The sequence below is a fragment of the Oryctolagus cuniculus genome, chromosome 7 (assembly GCF_964237555.1).
Source record: "Oryctolagus cuniculus chromosome 7, mOryCun1.1, whole genome shotgun sequence".
In the NCBI taxonomy this organism is placed as follows: Eukaryota; Metazoa; Chordata; class Mammalia; order Lagomorpha; family Leporidae; genus Oryctolagus; species Oryctolagus cuniculus.
This window is the reverse complement of record NC_091438.1, coordinates 50866609-50890562: the sequence shown is the minus strand read 5'-3', so window position 1 is coordinate 50890562 and position 23954 is coordinate 50866609. Positions and strand designations below refer to the sequence as shown.

General features: G+C 51.9%; 1 protein-coding gene across 1 annotated transcript in view; it reads left to right on the top strand.

Annotated features, from left to right (window-relative positions):
- Positions 1-2420: 2420 nt before the first annotated feature.
- Positions 2421-23954, top strand: part of PHGDH (phosphoglycerate dehydrogenase) — a 31806-nt gene continuing 10272 nt past the window's right edge. The window contains exons 1-5 of the mRNA XM_002715676.5: positions 2421-2676; positions 10640-10791; positions 12386-12451; positions 15724-15778; positions 15877-15975. Of these exons, the coding sequence (XP_002715722.2) occupies positions 2539-2676; positions 10640-10791; positions 12386-12451; positions 15724-15778; positions 15877-15975 (510 nt within the window). The 5' untranslated portion in view covers positions 2421-2538. The remainder of the gene's footprint in view (positions 2677-10639; positions 10792-12385; positions 12452-15723; positions 15779-15876; positions 15976-23954) is intronic.

Genomic DNA, 23954 nt, shown 5'->3' with positions numbered 1-23954 from the left:
AGTGGTTGGGAGGGGACAGGACATGTAATGTTCACCTACATTAAGTATAGCATTTTGAGATAAACTGAAGACAATTAATGCTATAAGAATTTAAGAGAATGAGAACATTTCTCACTTGCTTATGGTTACAATGATCACACACCCTCTTATCCACCCTGAATTTGACATTTATCTGTTAACTATTTTCTTAATAGATTTAGAAATGCTTTTTTTTGCATGGATTGGATCTGTTTTAAAAGTAGGTGGAGAGGGGCATGGACATTGGCCTAGATGTTAAGCCAAGGGTAGGTGCAGCTGCCTCCTATGCTAAGAGCCTGGGATTGAGTCCAGGCTCTGTTCCTGTTTCCACTTCCGGCTGATGCGCACTCTTGGAAGCAGTAGGTGATGGTTCAAATGGTTGGTGCTCTCCCCCAACAAGGGAGACCTGCATTGCATTCTTGCTTCTGTCTTTGGCCTTGGCCCAGTCCTGGCTGTTGTGGGTAGTGGAGAGTGAGCCAGTGGATGGGGGCGCTCTCTCTCTCTTCTTCTTCTTCTTCTTCTTCTTCTTCTCAAATAAATAAATGCATTTAAAAATTAAATTAATGAAAATTTTGAACTGATAATTCCTAGGCACAAATCATATTGGATAGCCAATGCTCCCAATGGGAGTGACAATGATTTGTCCGTCCTATGCAAATGTTTGGGTGCTTTGTGGTTCCTACATCCCAGCACTCCTGAGTGTCCCACTGCTCTGCCTCCCAGGAGGTATCTACAGTCTCGAGGATCCTATGGAGATGGCAGACCTTTCCACGGAGGCTAATGGCAGGAGTTGAAAACACCCATTTCCATACACCTTCCTTCAACTCCTCCCAGGGTTCGTCACCTGCTTCCTTTCAGTGTGGTGCCTAAACCTTGCTAAATCTGTATGATAATTCCACTCCTTTATGCCCATCAAATCTCTCAGATTCCACCTGAAAACAAAACCCAAAGAGCTTTTCAATCTTGATCATCTAGGCATTGTCTTCTTTTCTTTTTTAAAGATTTATTCATTTATTTAAAAAGCAGAATGACAGAGACAGGGACAGAGTGAGAACTCTTTCATCTGCTGGATCACTTCCCAGATGCCTGCAACAGCAAGAGCTGGACCAGGCAGAAGCCAGGAACATAGAACCCCATGCAGACCTCCCACAAAAGGGGCAGAACTCAGGGATTTGGGCCGTGATCTGCTGCCTCCCAGAACGTGCCATTAGCAGGAACCTGGATTGGAAGTGGAGGCAAGACTCCATCTCCAGTACGTGTTGCAGCCGCTTGGCCCATTGTGACACATCTACCTTGCATTGTTTTCTTTATTATTTGTGCCCCACATTTATTATTTTTAAATCTATTTTTGTTTCTTTTTTAAAAAAATATTTATATGAGAGAGAGAGAGCATGGACTCCACTGTCTCCCAGGGTGTGCAGGTAGCTGGAGTCAAGAGTGGACACAGGACTCAAACTCAGGCACTCCCATATAGGATGCGGGTGTCCCAGCCAGTGTCTTATCCGCTAGGCCAAATGCTTACCCTTTCATTACTTTATAGGATCGATGCTGCATTTTCCTTTGGCCTCAGGATCTAGCTGAGTTTTGTTGACTGCACTGGAAATGCCTGTAAAGCTGACTTTGAATCCAACTAAGGGCGTCCTTTTTTCTGCTTCTGCTCCTTGTGACTTTAAATAAATCCCAAACTGGGTTTTTCAATACTCTGTAAAATGGGGCATAGAAGGGCACATTCGTTGTGGGATTTAAACCTAAAGGGGTTAAGAGCCCAGAAGTGCCTCCTTGGTTGATATATAAGTGAGACCAGTTGAACAGCTCATTGTTTTTTTCTTTTCCATAAAGAGAGAGGAGAATACAGAACTTAAACAAAAAGTCTGGCCAATCTAAATGTTAAATTACCGATTCTCCTTGCATCATTCGTTTGGAACAAAAGTTAGTTTCATATCGCTTTGAATTGTGCAATTCCCCGTGTTTCTGTGCTGGGCACTCGCAGACCCCAGGCCAGCAGAACAAAGGAGCTCTACGTTTTCCCGTTCACGCCCCCTGCGAAGTCGAGTCCAGCACGCTGCCTTGCGCAGGTACGCCCTCAAAAACGGAATTAACTCCTTGTCAAGGAGTTAACGAGTGAGTCCTTCGGGGAAAGAAGTGACGATGAAAAGTTCCTTCTCTCGCGGTAAAGACATATTTCTCCGTTCGTTTTAGATATGAATCAGCGTGTGCACGTTCACCAGGTGTGGGTAAGTGCTTCGGCTGCGCTTGAGAAATTCAAGTCGGCCGCATAACAAGTGGGCGAGGACCTGGCAGGCTCGGAACCGCGAGGGGGAGGCGGAGTCCCAGAGAGTTTGTGCGTTTCTGTCCAATCCAAAGGAGCGTCGGAGCCGGAGGGGGAGTTAAGGGGGGCGGGGGCTGGGGTGGGGCCGGGGGTGGGAGGACGCGGATCTTGCCTAGTTACTCGCGCCCGCCAGCCTCAGCTGCAGCTTTTCTGCCCACGGAGAGCGGACGACTCCCAAGCCTGCTCCAGCAATGGCCTTTGCAAATCTGCGGAAAGTGCTCATCAGTGAGAGCCTGGACCCTTGCTGCCGCAAAATCCTGCAAGATGGAGGTCTGCAGGTGGTGGAGAAGCAGAACCTGAGCAAAGAGGAGCTGATAGCGGAGCTGCAGGTGAGGGGAGAGGCGGGAGGTGGGAGCGAGGTGTCCAGGGGCATCACCCGCAGAACCCGGCAGGGAGCTCCGGGGCCAGCGCGCCCCGCTCCGCTGCCCGGCTATCAGCCAGATCCCGGCTTCCACTGCCTTGGGGGCTCGCAGTGGGAGAAGGGAGGAGGCAGAAGCCAGCGGCGGCAAGCGGCAGGATGCGAACTTTTCGATCACTTCGCAACCGCTTGTTTCAAGTTGGCTTGTCTCCGGCGGCGCGCACTGCAGAGGGCAGACTGCTCCAACTTGTCCTGCAAGCTGCCTGCGGGATGCCAGCGCGACTCCCCGCGCCCTCCTGCCCCGTGGTTCAGGCAGCCGGGCTCCGCCTCGACTCCCGTCCTCCAGGCGGGACCGTCGGAGGAGGGGTGCCAGCGGCCCGCGACTCTTACCCGGATCGGGTGTCCCCCTCTCCGCCCCCCGCCTACTCTCTGGGGTGCGCTGGCGGGGTCCTAGCCTGTTGCGTGGCTGCTAGAGAAACTGGCAGCGCGCACCGCCTTTTGTCTGATGCAAGACTGCCGCGAGCTTTCACCGCTCCTCCGCTGCCCCTTAGCGCTCGGAGAAGAGGGGGGCGGGAGGGGGGCGCCGCGATCTCCCGGGGGCCGCTCGCGCCACCAGCGCAGCAGAAGTGGAGACTGAGGCTCTGCCCAGGGGGCTCCGACAGATGACCTTCATCTTGGCCTCATAGCTGCCCAGGAAGTGATTGGCCCGCACTAGAGTCAGACCCCAGCAGTCCCCAGGAAATTGATAAGTTTAGCAATCTTAGGATTGTGATACTTAGCTTAGTCTATGTCCGGCAAAGTTTGGGGACCTTGTGCAGTCTTAGGACATTTTGCTTTGTGAACTCTTCACTCCTGTTCTTGCACTTCCTACCTTTACAATCTACCCAGCTGCCCGGGTCACCCCCTGCCCCCTAAAATCACACAGCCCTACCAATCTCCAGTATCAGCAGCCTTCAACCTTCCCTGCCCCAGAGATCTTGGGCCTGCCAGCTGCTGCACTTGCCCCAGCTGTGCTCCAGCTGTGTAGTCCTGAGGGCTGCCTGTGCCCTTGTCCATCTGTGTATCTCTTGCCCCATCCCACTCACCCCCCGTGGTGCCATGCCCTGTGTCCAGTGTCCGGCCCCCAGCCCTTCCTCAGAGAAGCTTGCAACTAATTAGGGAGCATGGCCTACACACCTGAGACACTGGCCAGGTCACCAGCGCTGGCTGAATTGGTAGGCAGGTCCCAGGCCCTGGCCCTGGCCCTTGAGGCACCATGAGCACTGGATGGGTTCCTTGTCCCCTCCTCTTTTCCTGTGTGAATGGCATCAGTGGCCTTGGCTCTGGGCAGTGACCAGGAAGGCAGTGGAACAGCTTCCAGATCAGCTGCTCCCCTTGCCTCCAACGCAGCACCCGGCTGGGCAGAGGCCACACAGCTAGGTGCTATGCAGCTGGCTAACGGGAGTGAGCCACCTTACAGGTCCACGAGCCACTCTGCGGAGTGGTGGGGGCAGGGTTCAAGGGAGTGGGAGGCCTCGCCTCATGGAGGGGTCCCGTGAGGTTGAGAAGGGGGTCTAGCATGAGTCTGGGAGAACACTGCAAAGGCCCTGAGACTGTTGGCAGGAGAGCAGGGTGTTTGCTGGCTCTCTTGCTGCTGGGCACTGTTGGGCAGCTTGGGGGTGGGGGAGTTCAGCCTGCATGTCTTGTTATAAATAAAACATTCAGTTCAGAACACCGATTCTTCTCCACGGGCAGCAGCTGCTGCAGGGCCCTCATTTCCACACTGTGCCCTTCATTCTGCATGCAGAGATGCCTGCAGTGCCGACCCTCCCCCACTTAGCACGGCAGAAAGCCCTAGCTCCCTTGCTAGGACTGGGCCCACTGCCTGGCCTTCTGGGCTGGCACACTTTGCTCTCCCTCACTGCCTGGTCGGGAGGCATAATCATTCCCTCCCTGTTTCCAGTGGTGCATTTCGGACTTGGAAACAAGTCACAGTTCATTAGTGTTAGGGAGCCAAGTCAATGGTTTAATAGGTCATGATCAGCATTTTAAAAACCAAAATAGGAAATAGCAGATTAATACAGATTTGAAGATATGTGTATGGGTGTGTGTATGTGGAATGGAAGTATACAATCACAACTTAAAGATTGTGTTTCTTACTGTAGGTCTCAGTCAAAAAAGTTTGCAAAACAGTGGCTTAGAAAAATAAAGCATGTTTGAGACTCACAGTAAATAAGTCTGGTATGCAGGAAAACATTTAAAAAATCTTATCATGTATGAGTGGCATTTAAACTTTGACCATGGCTCCCAATAAGAAATTCATTTTGCATCATAACTCTGCACACTGATACATATGCATATATTCATATATAAATACACATCTAGTGAAATAATGCATCATATAATGCATTCTAATAGTTTCTTCTGTTTTATTAAATATCACTGCTGGTCAGGACTACTAAACAAGACATCAGCAAATTTATTGAAGCACGTTTATATCTTTCACTCCCTTTTTTCCCCAAAGATTTATCATTTATTTATTTGAAAGGCAGAGGAAAAAAGAGAGACACACACACACTGACTGCTGGTTCACTTCCCAAGTGGTACAAAATCCAGGTCTGGGCCAGGCAGAAGCCAGGAGCTGGGAACTCCATCCTGGTCTCCCATGTGGGTGGCAGGGGCCTAAGCTCCTGGGCCATCTTCCACTGTTTTCCCAGGGGCATTGGCAGGACTGAAAGCAGAGCAGCCAGGACCTGAACCTGCAGTCTGTTAGACAATGGCAGGGATGCAAACAGCGGCTTAACACACTGCTCTATAACACTGGCCCCGCATGTTTATAGCTTAACCTCAGAAATTTGAGAAAGACTAGAAAGGAATAAATGTTTCTATGCAAGAGTCCAGCATTTCAAAGACTTTTAAAAACAGTAAGTTCCCAACATTTACATTAGGATATGGGTGGCAAAAAGCAAATAACCACCGAGTTAGGATCACATACATTGTGCAAAACGAGTCCAGTTGTAGCTGGAGAGCGGGATGTGGAGAGCTTCATTGACTTGCCGTCTGATTGAAGTCAGAGGCTCCCACAACGTTAGGATTACCTGCAAGGCCAAGCCTGTCTTCCTGTGGAAGCATGTGTGAGCTTGAGGAACTGGGTTTCCACTGCTGAGTCAGCACAGTTTGTGTGGAACAGCCATAAATCAAGTAGATCAGTAGTGTGCGGTTTCCCTGCTCTAAGGCAGCTTAGGATATAAGAGCATGAGAGTGGGAGGACACAACGCAATGTGATCCCTGTGGGGATGCGTGGGGAGTGCCTGTTCCAGCTGCAGCCCAGATGCAGAAACTACACATAGAGCAGTGAACAGCAGTGTTGAGACTTGTGCTCCTGCCCAGGGCACTGGAGAAGAAAGTTCTAATAGTAATAGCACAGAGGATGTGAGAGAATGTGGGCACTTGGGTAAGGCATAATTTGCATAAACAGAGCAGGTAGCTGGAGCAGTCGCTGAGGGATGAGTCATGGCCAGAGCAGGGGTAGTGCCTTGGAGTACCTGAGGGGATTCAAGGGCTCAGCAGGAGATAGGTGGGCATGTAGACTCACAATACATACAGGGCTGATTGAATGAATGGAGGGAGTAGGGATCCGTGAGGTTGTAAGAGGCCTTGGAAGAGTCTCCATGGCTAGAATCCTGCCTTGGGACAAGTGAGCTTGAACACACATCCCTGAGGGTCTGATTGCAGCCTCTTCAACTCCTGGCAGCATAGAAGGCTGGCTTGTGGAGCAAATAGAGACTGCAGGGCACACCTCTCTAAAGGAGATCTATCCAGAGAAGAAGCGGACCCGAGAGCATATTGAGTGGAGTGTTTGGAGCAGAGCTGGGCCTGAGGTGTTGATTGTGGAACTTGATAAGAGAGACAGGGTGATAGGACTGTGACTCTTTGGTGGTCCCTGATCTCCTTGTTCCATGCTCTCCTTGTCAACTGAGCTTTGAACCTTGGTCATGGGCTGACCAAGGAGATTGATTTATTTTCCAAGTGGGTTACCAATTACCTAGAGGGTCATTGCTGGTTGCAAAGGAACCACACTAAAAATGTGCCTAAGTGTTGCCCAGTTGCCTTCCAAAAATGTTGTGGAATGTACATTCCTATTTTCCTACATTCTCACCAACACTGAATAGTGTCAGTTTTCTTTTTTGCCAATATGATGTTTGAAATGCATTTTAAAAACATTTTAGAGTCAGAGAGACAGAGTTCCCATCCACTGGCTCACTTTCCAGATGGCCACAATGTAGGTAGGAGGATGAGGAACCCCAGTCCAAGTCTACCACGTGAGTGGCAGGTACCCAACTACTTGAGCCATCACCTGCCGCCTCCAAGAACATTAACAGGAAGCTAGATATGGAATCTGGAGCAGAGCCAGGGCTAGAACGCAGGTATTTCAATGTGGGATGTGAGTGTCCTAGGCAGCATCTTAAGAGTTAGGTCAGTAGATGTTGGCTGGGCAGGGGTGTCCTTTTCTCTGGAGCCAGCGTGATGAACTAGAATGTGGGACAGATGGCAGTGTTCCCCTTCTGCCCAGGCATCGACTGATGTCCAACTAGGTTGCTATGAGGGAGTCAGGGCACCCTCCAGATACCATCCGGTGTTGGCCTCACCATCAGGTCAGTCATCTCTGAGGTGGCTTCAGTTGGTCCTTCTTATCCACAGTGTCCATGAGACCTGTCCACTCCGAGGTCACAGCACTCACATCCAATAGTAAATTTTGATGTTTCTGTCACTGAGCTCATTGAGGGTTGGGACTATATCTCACTCATCTTCAACCAATCTAGCCTTATACCAGATACATACATAGCAGCACCCAACAAATGGAAGAAATGGAAGAGGCAGAGAGGACGTAGGCAGCCTTAATGTTGGACTTCAGTTTCCCTTCTGCAAAATGAGGTTGGATCAGAAACTTGGAGACATATTTTTCTATCTCTGGCTTTAGGGCATCCTGCGTGTAACTCCCTGCTGGCAGGCACCGCCTCAAGCAGTGAGGGAAATAGTTCTGCAACTGTGCTTGAATGCTCATTCCAGTATTTAGAAACCCTCAAGACCTCAATATGCAGAGGCCAGTGTTGTGGTGTAGTGGCTAAAGCCACCACCTGCAATGCTGGCGTCCAATATGGATGCTGGTTTCTGTCCTGGCTGCTCCACTTCCTATCCAGCTCCCTTCTAGTGGCCTAGGAAAGTAGCAGAAGATGGTCCAAGTGCTTGGGCCCCTGCACCACATGGGAAGCTCCTGGCTCCTGGCTTCAGCCTGGCCTAGCCCTGGCCATTGCAACCAGCTAAGGAGTGAACCAGCAGACGGAAGCTCTCTCCTTCTCTCTCTATATCTCTGACTTTCAAATAAATAATACACTTTTAAAAAAGACTTCAATATTCAATGCTGTAGCATAAGTTTCCATTGCTTCTCTCCTAATAGCTCTCTATTCTCTACATTTAATTGAGCAAACTTGCTCCTAGGCTCTGGGCTTGGATCCAGTAAAGGTGGGGCTGCACTCTAGGAGCTGAACTCTCCTGGCTTTTCCATCTCCAAAAGCCATGTGACAAGAGGGAATACAAGGATCCCATTGACAGTGCTACTGGGGAACACGGATCTCAAGAGCTACATGCTCCAGCCCTTCTGTTTTGAAGATGGGACTTATAGGCAGGGAGTGAAGTGACTTACAGTGGTGACCTACCTTGTCTTGGCAGGCCCTGGACTAGAACCCTGGTCTTCTGATTCCTAGCTTGGTGCTTTTATAACACTTGCTGCTTCCTCACCAACCTGGGGCAGTTTGTGACAGTTTGTGGACTTGTACACCTGCTGCATTTCTTGAGGATTCTCAGCTGGTTCTTGGACAAGAAAATCTGATTCTGGATAGATCTAAAAAAGATTGTCAGGGGAGCCAACTTAGCCCAAGTGTACTGGCAGTGATGAATTTAGAGTCTCAGTACTTTAATTTTGAAGATTTATTTATTCATTTTGAAAATCAAAGTTACAGACATAGAGGGAGAGGCAGAGAGAGAGATCTTCCATCTGCTGGTTCACCCACCAGCTGACTACAATGGCCAGTACCAGACCAAGTGGAAGCCAGCAGCCAGGAGCTTCATCTGGGTCTCCCATGTAGGTAGCAGAGGCCCAAGCATTTGGGCCATCTTCCGATGCTTTTACCAGGCCACCAGCAGAGAGAGTGGATAGAAAGTAGAGCAGCTGGGACGTGAACCAGTGCCCATATGGAATGCCAGTGTTGCAGGCAGCAGCTTTATACACTAGGCCATAATACCAGCCCTTTATTATGTTTATTTTTTTAGATTGACTTATTTATTTGAAAGGCAGAGTGACAGAGAGAGAGACAGACAGACAGACAGAGACACACCAAGAGAGAGATCTTCCATCTGCTGGTTCATTTCCCAAATGGTCACAACAGCTGGGGCTGGGCCAGGCTGTATCTAGGAGCCAGGAACTCCATCCAGGTCCCCTGCATGAATGCCAGGGGCCCAAGCAGTTGGACCACCTCCACTACCTTCCCAGGTGCATTAGAGGTGAGCTGGATGTGAAGTGGAGCAGCCGGAACTCAAGCCAGCGCTCAGATATGGGATGCTGGCATCACAATGATGCAGTGCACCACAACACGCCCTGCGGGCTGTGGGGAGCAACTGGGAGCAACTCGGACTAGACTAAGTTACTGGAATTAAGACTTATTCTATGCATCTGCTCTCCCACAATATGGCGCTGAGAAGGGAAACAGCTTCTACACAGCTGCCTCCAGTTCAACCAATAAACTGTAGGACCTACTCCTGATTGGAGGAGAGCAGCGTACTCGGCGTGTGGGTAGCAGAGTTGGGATTGGCGGAAGAGGACTATAAAGGAGGAGAGAGACAACATGCACCAGGAACATCTATCTGAAGGAACACCTGTGCAGCCCCCGAGAGAGCCGGCCGGCGGTGTGCCGCTCCCCCGCGGAAGTGGGGAAAAGTGGCAGGGGGAACCGCCCTTCCACAGAGGTGGAAGGGATGGCAGCCAACCCGGGAAGAACCAGCAGCAAACCCGGGGAGGGCCGAGCAGACAAAAGAACAGCACAGGGTCCTGTGTCGTTCCTCCACGAAGAGGGGGAGCGACACGGGCCATGCTGTCACATGTGTGCAGTTAGTGGAGAGTTTCCCAGGGTTCGCCCTGGAGGAGTTTAACCCCTCTCCTCACCCTTTCTCTTCCCCGCTGCTTTGGTCTCTGATTTAGATGTTTTTCTTTCCCCAGCTGTCTTTTGTTCACTTCATTTACTCGTTCAGCCCCCCAGCATTTGCTGAGTGCCTTCCCTGTGTCGGGCTCAGGGTGGACAAAGTGGAAGCAGACGCTCTGTGTCTAATGGAGGCAGTGCTGTTCTTACAGGGGCCAGGTGCTGCACCTCTCCCTTCTCATTTCCCCCCTCACACGCTTGAGGCTGAAGCTCAGATTAGTAGCTGGTGAGGGACAGAGCTTGGATTTGAGCCCAAGCCTGACTGATGCAGAGCCTTTCAAAGGTGCGTACGAGAGGCACTGAGCTGCTCGCTCTGCATCTGTGCCGTCAGCCAGCACGTAGATACTCTCATGTTGAGCACAGCCGTGTGGCAAGGGTAATGGCTCTGACAGAGGTGACTAGAAACGGTCCCTGGCTTCCAACACGTGTCCAGACACACAGACAGGACGTCCATGACGGGCGGGCCTCCTGCTGGTCCTGGGCAAGCCTCAGGCTTCCGATGTGGTGGTGCCATCTGGAGAGAGATGAGCTGGGTACCCAGACCCGCACACTGGTGCTGCCCCTGGTTGAGCAAAATGCTTGTTGTTTCAGGGCCACGAGCTCCTGGTCCACATTTCCCTGGCTTTCCCTGGGTCTGGGAGGGAGTGAGCACTGCCGGGCCTGAGCTTCAGCAGGCCATGCAGGACGCTTCTTCTGCCCTAGGACTGTGAAGGCCTCATAGTCCGCTCAGCCACCAAGGTGACCGCGGACGTCATCAACGCGGCCGAGAAGCTGCAGGTGGTGGGCAGGGCCGGCACGGGCGTGGACAACGTGGACCTGGAGGCCGCCACGAGGAAAGGTGTGCTGGTCATGAAGTAAGTCGTGGGGGCTGGGAGGTGGGGGTGGGGCGGGAGGGAAACTTTGCCTTAGAGGAAGCCTAGTGAGGGTCACAAGAGCTGCAAGGGCTAGGCCCAGGGTCCAGGCAGTCGGGCAATACTCTACAGGTTAGTGGTTCTGGGGGCTTGGGAGAATCAAGCTTCCTGTGCAATCTCAGTGTAGCCTGATCCAGGCATCAGAAGAAGGTGAGGGAATTTATCTGTGTTCTCTGCCCCAGCTGCCCTCCCCTCCCCTCCTCCTCGCCCCAGCCGTCTCTGTGGCAGATTTCGGTTGGCTCCATGTCACTCAGCCTTGCACGGATGCACAGCCTGTTCAAGTAAAGCAGCTCCACGTCATCTTCCTCACTTCGCCGCACCCTTCTGGAGCCAAGACCCCAGTTTCTCTCTGTGCACTCCGGGGCCAGGAGGAGAAGGGTTCCTGTTGCAGCTGTTTTTGTAGGATCTCAGGAGCAAAGGTCCTGGTGGGCATGCCAGTACTGCGTGGCACCCCTTCGGGTGCTGGGTGGTGTGCAAGGCCATCCCCAGTCCTATTCTCTGACCTCAAGCCTTTTTTGCTTCCCTAGAGGGTAGGGTTCATCACCAGTCACCTGACTGAGGTCAGTATCTGACAGCAGAGATGTTAAACGATAACCCGTCCACAGCTTGCCCTGGACTCCCAGGTCCCCAGCCGCTGCACCCCTACCAGCTCCTGTGTGCAGTGTGTTCGCTGAGGGCAGGCAGGAAGCCAGATGGTCTTGTGGAAAGACGGACCCTGGAGAGTTCTTCAAACTTGGACGGAGGCGTTTGGCTTTTCCTCTTTATAACCTTCATCTCCAGAGTTGAAAAGACCCTGTAGGTATAGGCACAGAAGGAGGGCGGGCACGTGTGTTTAATTCTTCCAAAACAAAACACACACACACGAAAGTCCTTTGAAGAAAGGAAAATAGTTTCATGGGGCTCTACATCGACTCTCATTTTTACAAAATGGGCAGTCAACATTTCCCTGTGTGTGAGGGAGTGAGGTCCAGAATTTGTTTAGTTCAGAACTTGTGAGATGGGAGGAGAGGTCAAAGAGGTGAAGATAAAAGTATTAACTTTGTTGCTATTAAAGCCAGCTTAGGGGATGTGATGAAGGTCTGTGGGCTGTGGGCTGGCCTCTAAGTCCAAGGGACTCACTCAGCCTTGGCAATGACAGCATGGAGCAGTGGGAAAAGCGGACTTGCTGCAGGCAGGCAGATCCTGGAGTGGGAGGAGAGAGAAAGCGCTGAGCCCCATGCAGGTCTCTCCAGTGCTTGAGAGATTTCTTCTCTGCCTCGGGAGAAGTACATGCGGATGCAGAGAGGGGCCAGCTGTGCCTGATGGGAGCAAACACACAGCCAGGACCAAGGGGCTTCCTTCCAGCCCTGGCTTATGGCAGGAGTCCCACAGAAGATTCAGGACAAAGGCACAGGGTTGCAATCTCAGCCCAAGAATGGGTACAAGCTCATGGAGCAAGAGAGAGCACAGTCTGCCCTCCAGGCTTTCTTTCTCTGGGGACAGGTACGCGAGTCGCGGGTCTGGGTCCATTGATGTCCCCCTCTTCCTTCTTCTTTAGCACCCCCAATGGGAACAGCCTCAGTGCTGCGGAGCTGACCTGCGGGATGATCATGTGCCTGGCCAGGTAAGTCCCTGACGTCTCAGCCAAGGCAGGCTCTCCAGTGTATCAGGTATTACTTCTGGCCACACAACGTGACCCAGAGAAGCTTAGAACACTTGAGTTAGGCCAGGTGCAGATGCTGAGTTTCTTCAAGGCCGCCTGTCATCCACTTAGCGTTTACCCCGCAGGTTCAGCACACAGAGGTCAGCTTTCTTCTTGGGTCCTTAGGGATTGTGTATGAGGAGGAGGGGGAAACTGGCACTTGCTCATTGCCCAGGAGCAGGCTCGTTGAGAACATAAGAGTGTGTGCCATGTCTTCTTCCTTCTGCCTCCCCTTACTTATTCTCACTCTCTACACTACTGCTCTAGCCTCCAAGCCTTGCAGATGCTCTCCGTGCCTGGCTGCCTGGAGCATCCTTCCCCAACTCCTTTGTCTCGATTCCCTTTGCTTACTTTTTAAGGTTAAGCTCCAGTGTCCCTCATGGATCCTTGTGATCCCCAGGGCCTCCCTCTGTTACTGTCCTTACAAGTCTATATTGTTTCAGGATCCCTGTGCCTCCTTGTGGGTTCATAACACAATAGAACTCATGGTCAATTTGCCCTTCCAATAGCATGTTGGCCTCCTGAGTAGAGGGGCCAGTGTGGTAATTAAATGGACAGGGCACACCGTGTGCACGGTCTTACTCTGCTGGGCAAGGAACAGTACTCAAGCACCTCTGTGGCCAAGTTTCCTAATCAACTGGGCAGGAGGCTGGGCTGGGCTGCTCTGAAGTTCCCTGTATCCTTAAACTGGCTGATGAAGGCAGCCAGGACTCCTGACTTCTCTACGTGGGCCTGGAACCTTTTGGGACTAAGAAATTATTCCTTTCTCATCTTAACACTTGTTTTCCTTCCTGCTGGGGGAGGAGAGGAGGAGATAACCTTGGCTCTGATTCCTCTCCAAGATTTTCTGCCTGAGATCTCGTTGATACTGAGTATTCATTCATTCCCAGAGGATTCACCAATACTCAGTGGTTGGTAAGGGGAGGATAAGGAAAGGGAGGAAAAGGGACACCTTTCATACCACAAGGGCCTCAGCCTAGACGGGATCTTGGGCTGGCTGTCTGGATCTCCTAGAATATCTGACTGAGTACCTCACTCCCCAGAGAAGTCCAGAAGCCTGGTGGTCTGATTTCATGGGTGCTATTAAATTCAGTGATTATTACTGCTATTTTTAAATTTTTTATTTATTTATTTCTTAAAAGATAGGTTGACTTGAAAGAGTGACAGAGTGAGGGTTGGATGACACAGAGATCTTTGTCTGCTGGCTTACTCCCCAAATGCAACGACAGCCAGGCTGAAAGCCAGGAGCCAGGACCTTCATCTGGGTCTCCCACACAGATGGCAAGGGCCCCAGTACTTGGACTGTCGTCTGCTTCTTCCCAGATGCATTAACAGAAAGCTGGGTCAGAAGTGGAGCTGTAAGGATGCAAACCAGCACTCCAAAGTGAGATGCCACTCTGATATGTGAGTGGCAGCTCACTCTGCTGTGCCACACTGCTCCCTGTTTTATTTATTGGAGAGGCAGAGAGCTTCCATGCCCTGGGTCACTCCCCAAGTGCTCCCAACATTCAGGGCTGAGGTAACCGAAGGCAGGAACAGGGAATTGAATCCAGGTCTCCCCCTGGGTGGCAGAGATCCAGCTACTTAAACCATCACCCGAGGCCTCCCAGGGTGTACATGAGCAGAAAGCTGGAATTGGGAGTACAGCCAGGTCTCCAGTCAATCAGATATGGATGTGAGTGTTCCAAGCAGCGGCTTAGCCACCGGGCCAAATGCCTCGCCCCTATTATTATTATTGTTATTCGAAAACAATGTAAGGGGAGGACTTCAGTGCAACTTTCTAATGATTTCCCTTACTTATTCTGGCAGTGGCAGGAAAGAATCCAGAGCCAGGAGTAACCTCCCTCCTGGCCAAGGGCCAGCTCGATGTGAAGGAGAGATGGGGAGCTGTGATTTCGGGGGGTGCTCCCCACCTCCAGCCACATAGGGATAACCTCACTCACCTAAGGTGGCTGAAAACAGAGAGGAGGGCAGAAGCCGCCTCTTAGCTCACTGCATGCCAGCCCCAGCAGAGGCTTAGTGGGCAGGTGGTGCTGGGTGAGGTGTGTGTCCCCCAGGACCTCTGCCAGGCAGTTGTTGGGAACTTTCAGTGAGCATTTCTTACAGCCTGAGCACAGCGGAAAAGGTGCTGTTTCCACAGTGTTCCTCATCTCTCCCTCTTTCGTGTCCGGAGGTGCCTGGATGACCCACGGCCTACGCGACAAGGCTTACTCTTTGACCTCTGACTCTGCCCTGAGTCAGCCTCCCCTATGAACCTCCTGTGAAGTGTGCAATGTGGGTGGGGGTGGGGTGGGGCCGGAGGGGTTTTGGTACTGGAAGTATTGGGAACAGGCATTCAGGACAGAGTGGAAGCTTCTGGACTTGGCACCCATGGACCAGACTCGCCCAACAGCCTTGGGGCTTAAGAAACTCTCAAGGAAGAATAAATGATCGCGTGTCCCCTTGATAGCAGAAGACTGTAGGTTGTGGACTTGGCTGAGATGGGAAGGTGAAAAGCCTTGAATTTCTGGAGCCCTGGATGTCATCACAGGTCACCAATACCCCATTGTAGTCCCTGGGGAGTGGCAATGGCTTAGGGGAGGAACCTACTCAGAGTTATTCTTCTTACTATTTTTTTTAAGATTTGTTTATGTATTTGAAAGTCAGAGAGAGAGAGGAAGAGACAGAGAAATCTTCCATCTGCTGGTTTGACTTATCAAATGGCTGCAGTAGCTGGAACTGAGCCAGGCCGAAGCCAAGAGCCTGAAACTCCATCCAGGTCTCCCACGTGGGTGCAGGGACTCAAGCACTTGGGCCATTTTCCACTGCTTTCCTAAGCACATTAGTGGGAGCTGGATCAGAAGTAAAGTAGCCAGGACACACATCTGTGCTTACAGGGGATGCCAGTGAGGCAAGAGGCAAATTAACCTGCTTCGTCACAACTCCAATTGAAACAACCCCCACCCAGACTCCTGGCTGGTGACAGAAACCCCTGGGCTCCACATGAGATCTTGCCAGAGGCGTCCCTCTCCCACCCTCCCCTTACGCTGCTGGTTGTTTCTGAGCCTGAGCCCCAGCCTGCTCCCAGCTTAGTCCCCAGGGAGTGACTGTCGCAGGCTGTCACAGGTTATAGCTCTGCACAACTTCTTTTGCACCTCCTTTCTGGGCTGGCTGGGGCCTGGATGGGCCTGCTGACCCTGTGTCTGTCCCTGCAGGCAGATTCCCCAGGCGACAGCTTCCATGAAGGGCGGCAAGTGGGAGCGGAAGAAGGTGAGTGGCCGGCCTTTGGTCCCCTGACCCGGCTCACCCGCGAAGTCCACCCTTGGTGCTGACGTGGGCTGCTTTGCCTTCTGCCCATTTGCTTGCAGTTCATGGGAACAGAGCTGAATGGAAAGACCCTGGGGATTCTAGGCCTGGGCAGGATTGGGCGAGAGGTAGCCACCCGGATGCAGGCCTTTGGGATGAAGGTAAGAAGTCACTGGGTGCCTTGGAGGTGTGGCTTCCTATGGGAATTGTGGGAGAGGCAGCACGACCTGGGCTTTGTCCTGGGGGAAACCTGACCCTCCTTCAGAGCTGCCAGCTAAAAAAGTGGTAACACCAGGGGGGAGGGAATGCCAGCCTGCAGATCTGCAGACCCAATGCACAGGCTGAGGCTGCAGGTAAGTCAGTAGCCATGTGCTCCAGGGGACCAGAAGGGTTCTGTGTCCTGTCCTTTCCTCCTCCTTTGCTTCCAGGGCCTCTTGGTTTGCTGTGGCTGCTCCCCTGTGATGATTCAGAAAACAGGAGCAAATTTACAGTCTTCTGAGTGATTGCCAGTCCATCCATCCCGCTCCCTTCCATATCCCAGGAAAGACGAGGGTGCTTGTGTGCACACTGCTAGGATTGTAGAGCCCATGGTAGCTGGAAGGCTTCACAGTGTCTCAAGAAATCTCACCCGACACCTGCCTCACCCAGGCACTGCTCTTTCCTGCAGGATTGTGATCAATAGCAGTGCCACCCCATTGGGCCAGTCCAGGAGTCCTGGCACTGCCTGGGGAGGACTGCCCAGATAAGCCCAAGGGACAGGTGGCTAGGGGTGCCAGTGGACTCTCCATGCTCACCGTGGGCACTGAGGGAACCACAGGGGTGGTGGCTTCAAACTGCAGCCTGGATGGCTTTGGTTAAACATTAAGGAAAGTTGTTTTGACAATCAGGTGATCCCCAAGCCTAGCAACATTCACACAGCACTGCTGTGGAGAGTCCCTTTCCTCTCCTTGCTCTTTCCCATTCTTTCCATTCCCCGCTCCCTTCTTAGAGGTGGAAGGGGTCTTCTGGGTTAACCGTTCATTTTAGATGGACATGGGGGATTTGTAAGTTTGTGACTGAGGACTCACAGCAAGTGGATGGTAGCCTCGAACCCACCCCCTTGCATAGCCTTGAACTTTATCCCCTCCTCTCCTGTCACCCCACACCATGTTTTTTTTAAGTCAGCTAGACTGTTTTCCTAAGCCTCAGCAGTAGTGTAGGCAGGGCAAGTGTGTTTTTCAGGATCCCTGGGTGTGGCCAGGCAGGACCCACTGATCATGGAAACAAACTCCAGCCTGGCCCTGTGTACAGGGGTGGCTGCACGCCATCAGGATCAAGGAGAAAGTTCAGCGCGTGGAGGATTCTGGTCTTCCACAGCAAGGGCCAGGAGTTAGGTAAAGCAAGAGCACTGCCAACTGGGTGAGCGTTTCGTCGATGAGTGGCTTGGGGCTGGCGGCCAGGCCAGGGCAATTCCACAACTCCCACTCCCCTTCCCTGGCACACCGTGCCCTTCCCCCACCTCTAGCTCAGTGTCGTTCATCATAAGGAGCTTGGCCAGTGACTTAAACCAGACAAAAGCGCCACCTGGTTTCCTGCACAGTGGCAGGTAAGCTTGTCTGTTCTCTGGGTGCCTCTCAGGTACCCAGATGCTGCCCTGGGCCACTTCCGAGAAGCATAGGAGATGCAGGTCCTTCAGAATTAGCACCCAGAGGTGGCCAGCCCCTCTCGGCGTGTTTGATTCTGAGCTGGTCCGTCTGCCTACAGCAGTGGTAATCTGCATCTCTGGCACATAGCCCCGGCACGCCCTACATGGCTTTCAGTGTGCAGGTGCAGGCGTTCAGGTTGCTCTGCCCCCACGTCTCCGGAGTGTCACTCTTAGCTTCTGGAGCATGCAGCATGAGACGTGGCTTGGAATGTTCCCTCCCAGCTCAGCACCTTAGGGGCTGCCTAAGGAGTGGTCCAGGGGCTTCTCTTCATGCATAGCTGCTCACCTTGACCGTGTTCCTGGGTCCAGATGAATTTTGTGTACAGGCAGAGAGACCACCAACCCGCGCCACGCTTCTGCCAGTGTTCTAGTGGTGTCCATGGCAGGCAGGGTGTTCTAAAGGGAAAGGGAGGAAGAGTTTTGGACAAATTATGAAGGAGACAGTCTACATCACTGCAGACTAGCCTCATTGTCTCTTTGGAAACCACTGTGAAACTGACAGAGTATGAAAACCTCCAAGTGTAAAACATCTGGACTATTTGGAATTAGATTTTAATCATGTGATGAATTAATGCATTCACAGAAGCACTAAGACACAGATAAAGGTCTCCTTGAATGCCATCCCAGTCATCTCCTCTCAGTAGTATCACTTGGCATGTGTCACCCCAGGCTCTCTATGTACTTATGTAGAACGCATTCAGTTCCAGATCTATAGGGGGTTATATGCCTATAGAGAACAGAATATTGTACACTGTGTTGGAGATTAAAAAGAAAAAAGTGTGTCTTGGAATAACCAGATCAATCTTTTTTTTCTTTCTTTCTTTTTTTTTTTTTTTTTTTTTTTTTTGACAGGCAGAGTGGACAGTGAGAGAGAGAGAGATAGAGAAAGGTCTTCCTTTGCCGTTGGTTCACCCTCCAATGGCCGCCGCGGCCAGCGTGCTGCGGCCGGCCCACCGTGCTGATCCAATGGCAGGAGCCAGGTGCTTATCCTGGTCTCCCATGGGGTGCAGGGCCCAAGGACTTGGGCCATCCCCCACTGCACTCCCTGGCCACAGCAGAGAGCTGGCCTGGAAGAGGGGCAACCGGGACAGAATCCGGCGCCCTGACCGGGACTAGAACCCGGTGTGCGGGCGCCGCAAGGCGGAGGATTAGCCTAGTGAGCCGCGGCGCCAGCCAATCTTTTGTTTTAAAGATCTATTTCTTTGAAAGACAGAGTGATGGGGTTGGGAGGGGAGAGATAGAAAGAGTTTCTATCCACTGCTTCACTTCTGAAATGGCTGCAACAGCTTGCGCTGGTCCTGGCTGAAGCTAGGAGCCCAGAGCTCCATCCGGATCTCCCGCACCGGTACAGGGGCCCAAGAACTTGGGCTGTCTTCCACTGCTTTCCTAGGCACATTAGCAGGAAGGTGGGTCAGAAGCCAGGACTTGAAACATCACTCAGATATGGGATACCAGCATCAAAAGTGGCAGCATAACCCACTGAACCGCAATGCCTGCCCTATCATATTTTTTAACTATTGCGTGGAATTCCCTTTCACGGATAGATTGCTTTTTACTTAGTCATTTAGATTGTTTGGAAGTGTGGGCTTTAGTAAGACAAACTTCCATGATCCTTTGGGGTTAGAGTCGAAGCCTTAAGCTTGGTGTTAGCACTTAAAGTGATTAGTAACTGGTTGAAGAATGCACTGTTTCAATCTGGAAGGAGACTCTCTATCATAGTACAGGGCTCTGCTTTCTTCAGTTTTTTTAAGATTTGTTTTATTTATTTGAAAGGTAGAGTTACAGAGAAAGAGAGGGAGAGACAAAGAGGTCTGCCATCCCAAATGGCTGCAACGGCCTGAGCTGAGCCGATCCAAAGCCAGGAGTCAGGTGCTTCTTCCAGGTCTCCCACATAGGTGGGACCCAAGCACTTGGGCCATCTTCTGCTGCTTTCCTAGCTGCATTAGCAGGGAGCAGGATTGGAAGTGGAGCAGCTGGCATTCAAACTGGCACCCATATGGGATGCCAGCATTGCAGGCCATGGCTTTACCCACTACATCGTAGCACCGGCCCCCTACCATTTTTTTTTTAAAGATTCTTGATTTTGGGGCCGGTGCTGTGGTGTAGTGTGTAAAGCTGCCACCTACAGTATAGGCATCCTATATGGGCACTGGTTCAAGTCTCGGCTGCTCCACTTCTGATCCAGCTCTCTGCTATGGCCTGGGAAAGCAGTAGAAGATGTCCCAAGTCCTTGGGCCCCTGCACCCACATGGGAAAACTTAGAGGAAGCTCCTGGCTCCTGGCTTTGGATGGGTGTAGCCCCAGCCATTGTGACCAATTGGGGAGTAAACCAGAAGATGGAAGGCCTCTCTCTCTGCCTCTCCTTCTCTCTGTGTGTAACTCTGACTTTCAAATAAATAAATAAATCTTTTAAAAAGATTCTTGATTTAAAATAATTTTAAAAATTATTTATTTTCATTTTATTCAAAAGGCAGAGAGATCTTCCATCCACTGATTTACTCCCCAAATGCCCACAACAGCCAGGGCTGGGTGGGTAGGAGGCCAGGATCCAAGAACTCAATCCATGTCTCCCATATGGGTGGCAGGGAGTCAAATACTTGAGCCATGGCTTGCTGCCTCCCAAGGTGTGCGCCAGCAGGTAGCTGGCACTGGGAGCAGTGCCAGGAATCAAACCCAGTCACTGCAACGTGGGCTGTGGACATTCTGGGCAGTATTGTACCTGCCACTCCAGATGCCCAAGCTTGTGCACCATTCTTATCAGCAACCTGGACAACGTGCACTTGTGGATGGCAGGAAGCAGGGGGAAGTGGGCTGATACTTCAGAGTACAAGACTACATCCTGAAACATGCAGGAAGGCTAGCATGGCTGAGCCCTCCAACAAGAATTCTAGTTAGAATACATTTCTGTGCCCTGCGTGTGAGTCCAAAAAGCAACTAGACAAGGCTTGGGTGCAGAAGACTTTGTAAAAGCTCTTGTGGGCAAGGAGGGCTTTGGTTGGCAGAAGCGCACTGGTGAGAGGGATGTGTCTGATAGAAAAGGATATGGGATGTTTGGCAGCTTTAGAAGAAGCCTGCCTTCCAGAGCAAGGAGGTGCCAGTCCTCGCACTCCGCAGGTCAGGCTGCAGAGTGCCTGCTGGGGCCTGGAGTTCTTCAGGTCTTCCTCTGTATGCTAGGCTTTAGCTTGAAGCGCTGTCTCTATAGTGTTGCCAAGTCAGAAACCCAGTTAGTTCCTTTGTGCTGCTGTGGCCCCTGGAGCATGCCAGCGGGCCCACGCCAGTCAGAAGCTGAGCCTTGTACTTTCTTATCGACGTTTTCCACGAGGCTGCAGATCGGCATCTCCTGGCTGTGTCTCTGCAGCCGGTGTTGTGGTGAACCTGACTTTAGCTCAGAGGGATGGACGTTGAACCCAAGCTAACCGTTGTCACCAACTTCTTCAGGTCCAGCTAATGTTTACTGAGGTCTGCTGTGTCAGTTGCTGTGCTCACAGCAGCCCTGTGGGGTCAGTGGTATCGGTTCAGCTTCCCCGATAAGGAAACTGAGGCCCAGGAAGTTTCTGCGACACGCCACCCCTTCCAGATAACGGCAGGAGGAAGTGGTGGTGTCCACCCCATCTCTGGGTCCCCTGATCTCCAGCCTGGTGCTCTTTGCCCAGCACCACGCTGCCGTCTGCATCCGTGACCCCTATGAGTGAAGCAGTCCCTGCACCACGTCACTGGGTCAGCGGTCCAGGGACAGATGCCCTGCAGGACAGGCAGCTGCCACCTCGGCTGGCTCCCAGGAGTTTATACTGCCCAAGAGCCGTGCTCGGCAGACTCTCGCCAGAGCCCAGCTTCTGGAATGCCGCCTTAGAGACACAGATGGGAGAGAGGGGGGCGCCCAGGGAGACAGCGGGTAGGGCTTCTGGGCCTCACCTCTGCAGCACTCAATTGACCAGAGTTCCTATTGGGTTTCTGGTTTAAGAATTCATTGCAGCATCAGGGAGAGTCCCAAGGTTAAGCCAAAATCTTGGCTGTGGGTTGGGCATGACTGATAGGGTTCTCCCTCCTTGGTCTTCTGCTGAGTCAGTGGGGCCCTGGAGCTGGCAGGATCTCCATGATACCAGCGAAAAGAATCCTCAGGGTATGGCTTATAAGGCACCCCCCCCTTCCTCTGCTGGGGCTGCTTCAGGAGTCTGTCCTGGAGCCAGGGTGTGGTGGGGGAAACCTCCACATCCTAGAGACTCCTCTCTGGAACAGTCTCTGAACAGGGTACACCTGCTCCAGGACACATCAGGGCCTGGGGCAGGCCCGTGGCTTCCCGGCCCAGTGTCTCCTTTTTCACTTCCTTCAACTTGGATTCTGGGTGTAGGAACCCCAGCCCTTGGCTGAGTGCAGCTTCTTTGTGGCGTGCTTATCTCAAGTGAGAAGTCAAACGGGTCTTCTCGGTCTTCTCAGCCAAATTTGTTCCCTGCACTTGTCTGCAGATAAATGAGCTGCTGTCTCTCTGTGGCAGAAAGAAGCTGAGTCAGGGGGCCCCGCTGACCACTGGGGCCCCTCTCCCCAGCCTGCTCCCCTGCAAGCCCAGGCTCCTGCCAGTCTGCAGATCCTGTCCCCTGCTAGCCTGGGGCCACTGCTTGGCTCCCGAGCATACAGCAGGCCAGGGGGTCCCGGGGCTCCCTCAGTCAGGCTCGGCTTTGTGATCTCTGTTGCTGTCCTGTCTCTCCACACTGTGCCTGGAAAGAGACTGCGTCGGGGTTAGAGACAAACAAGACCGTGGGGGCAGGCAGCCTCAGAGCCAGCAGACAAGGACTTGCAAGGACTTCTAGACATTTCCTTCTCCCTGTGAGCACTGAGTGGTTTTATGGTAGAGGGAGAGTGGTGTCTGGGAAACATGCCCAGAGCCAGGAAGCCCCTGGTGCTCCGAGTGGGGGGTCCTCACAGGGGATGGAGGGAGGTGCTGCCTTTTCCCAAAACTCTACCAGTCCCGCTGCTTGGGTTTGCTCACTCCACAGGGCTGCTGGTGAAGAATGGAACCCGAAGCTTCCCTTGATTCTTGTTTTCAGTTTCTTTCCTATATTTGCTGAATTTGAAATAGAGTATTTTGTGGAAGAATGGAATGGAAAGTTTATGTTGGTCAAAAAAATTTTGAAATCCATGCATAATTTTTAAATACATTTCTTATGAAGTTTTTGGAAAATCTCTCACAAAAGTCTTCTTTTTGATTTAAAATAATTTTTTTTAAAGATTCATTTATGTATTTAAAAGCCAGAGATACAGAGAGAGGGACAGAGAGAGAGGTCTTTCATCCGCTGGTTCACTCCTGAGATGATTGTAACAGCCAGCTCTGGGCCAGCCTGAAGCCAAGTGCTTCATCCAGGTCTCCCACATGGGTGCAGGGGCCCAAGGACTTGGGCTATCTTCTGCTGCTTTCACAGGCAAATTAGCAGGAAGCTGGATCAGAACTGGAACAGATAGGACACGAACCAGTGCCCATATGGGATGAAGGCATTTTAGGCAGCAGCATTACCGGCTATGCCACAACACTCAATTTTTTTTTTTTTTTAAGATTTATGTATATATTTGTAGAGCAGGTTGTCAGATTGAGAAAGGGGGGAGGGTGGAGAGAGCAACCTCCCGCCCACTGGTTCTCTCCCCAGATACCTGAAACAGCCAGGGCTGGACCAGGCCAAAGCCAGAGCTAGGAGCTGGGAACTCCATCTAGGCCTCCCAGTGTGAGTCCTTTGGCAGGAACCCAGGTAAAGGAGCCATGGTCCAGACCCCCCAGGTGCACCAGCAGGAACTGGATTGGATTGAATCAGGCACTCTGGAATGGATGTGAGTGTCCTAGGCAATGGCTTACCCCTCCGTGTCACGACATGTAACCCTCAATTATTTTCCAAAGCAACGTGTCAATTTCTCTAGTTTCAAAGGCAATTCCTAAGCAGTGTAGTAGAGAGCTCAGGAAGCGCAGGAAAGCACGAGGGAGAGAAATGATCCCAGCAGCAGAGACAGCCGCTGTTGAGAATGACGCTCTGCGTTGTCACTTGTTTGTTTTTGTTTAATCTCAGGCCAACTCCGAGCATTCTCCTTAGGGTTGTGAGACGCTGCTTTTCAAATAATTTTGAATTACCAAATGTTACAGCAGAGGAAGCCTGGAATTATCCCTCCCTCCTTTGTATAGGGTTGAGGAGCCAGGTCCAGAGAGGGCCTGACTCGTGCCTAACGCCGCTGGGAGCAAACAGGACAGAACCCTGGGTTCTGAGTACACCCTGTGAGTCCCCCAGGCCTGCCTAGCTCTGCCAATGGTCCTGCCTTCTTCTTCTGTTTATTTGAAATGCAGAGAGACAGAGACACAGACACAGATACACACACAGAGCAGCCGTCCCTCCTTGGGTCACTCCTCAATTTTGGCCCACAAAAGCCAGAGCTGGGCCAGGCTGTAGCCAGGAGCCGGGAACTCCATCCAGGTCTCCCGTG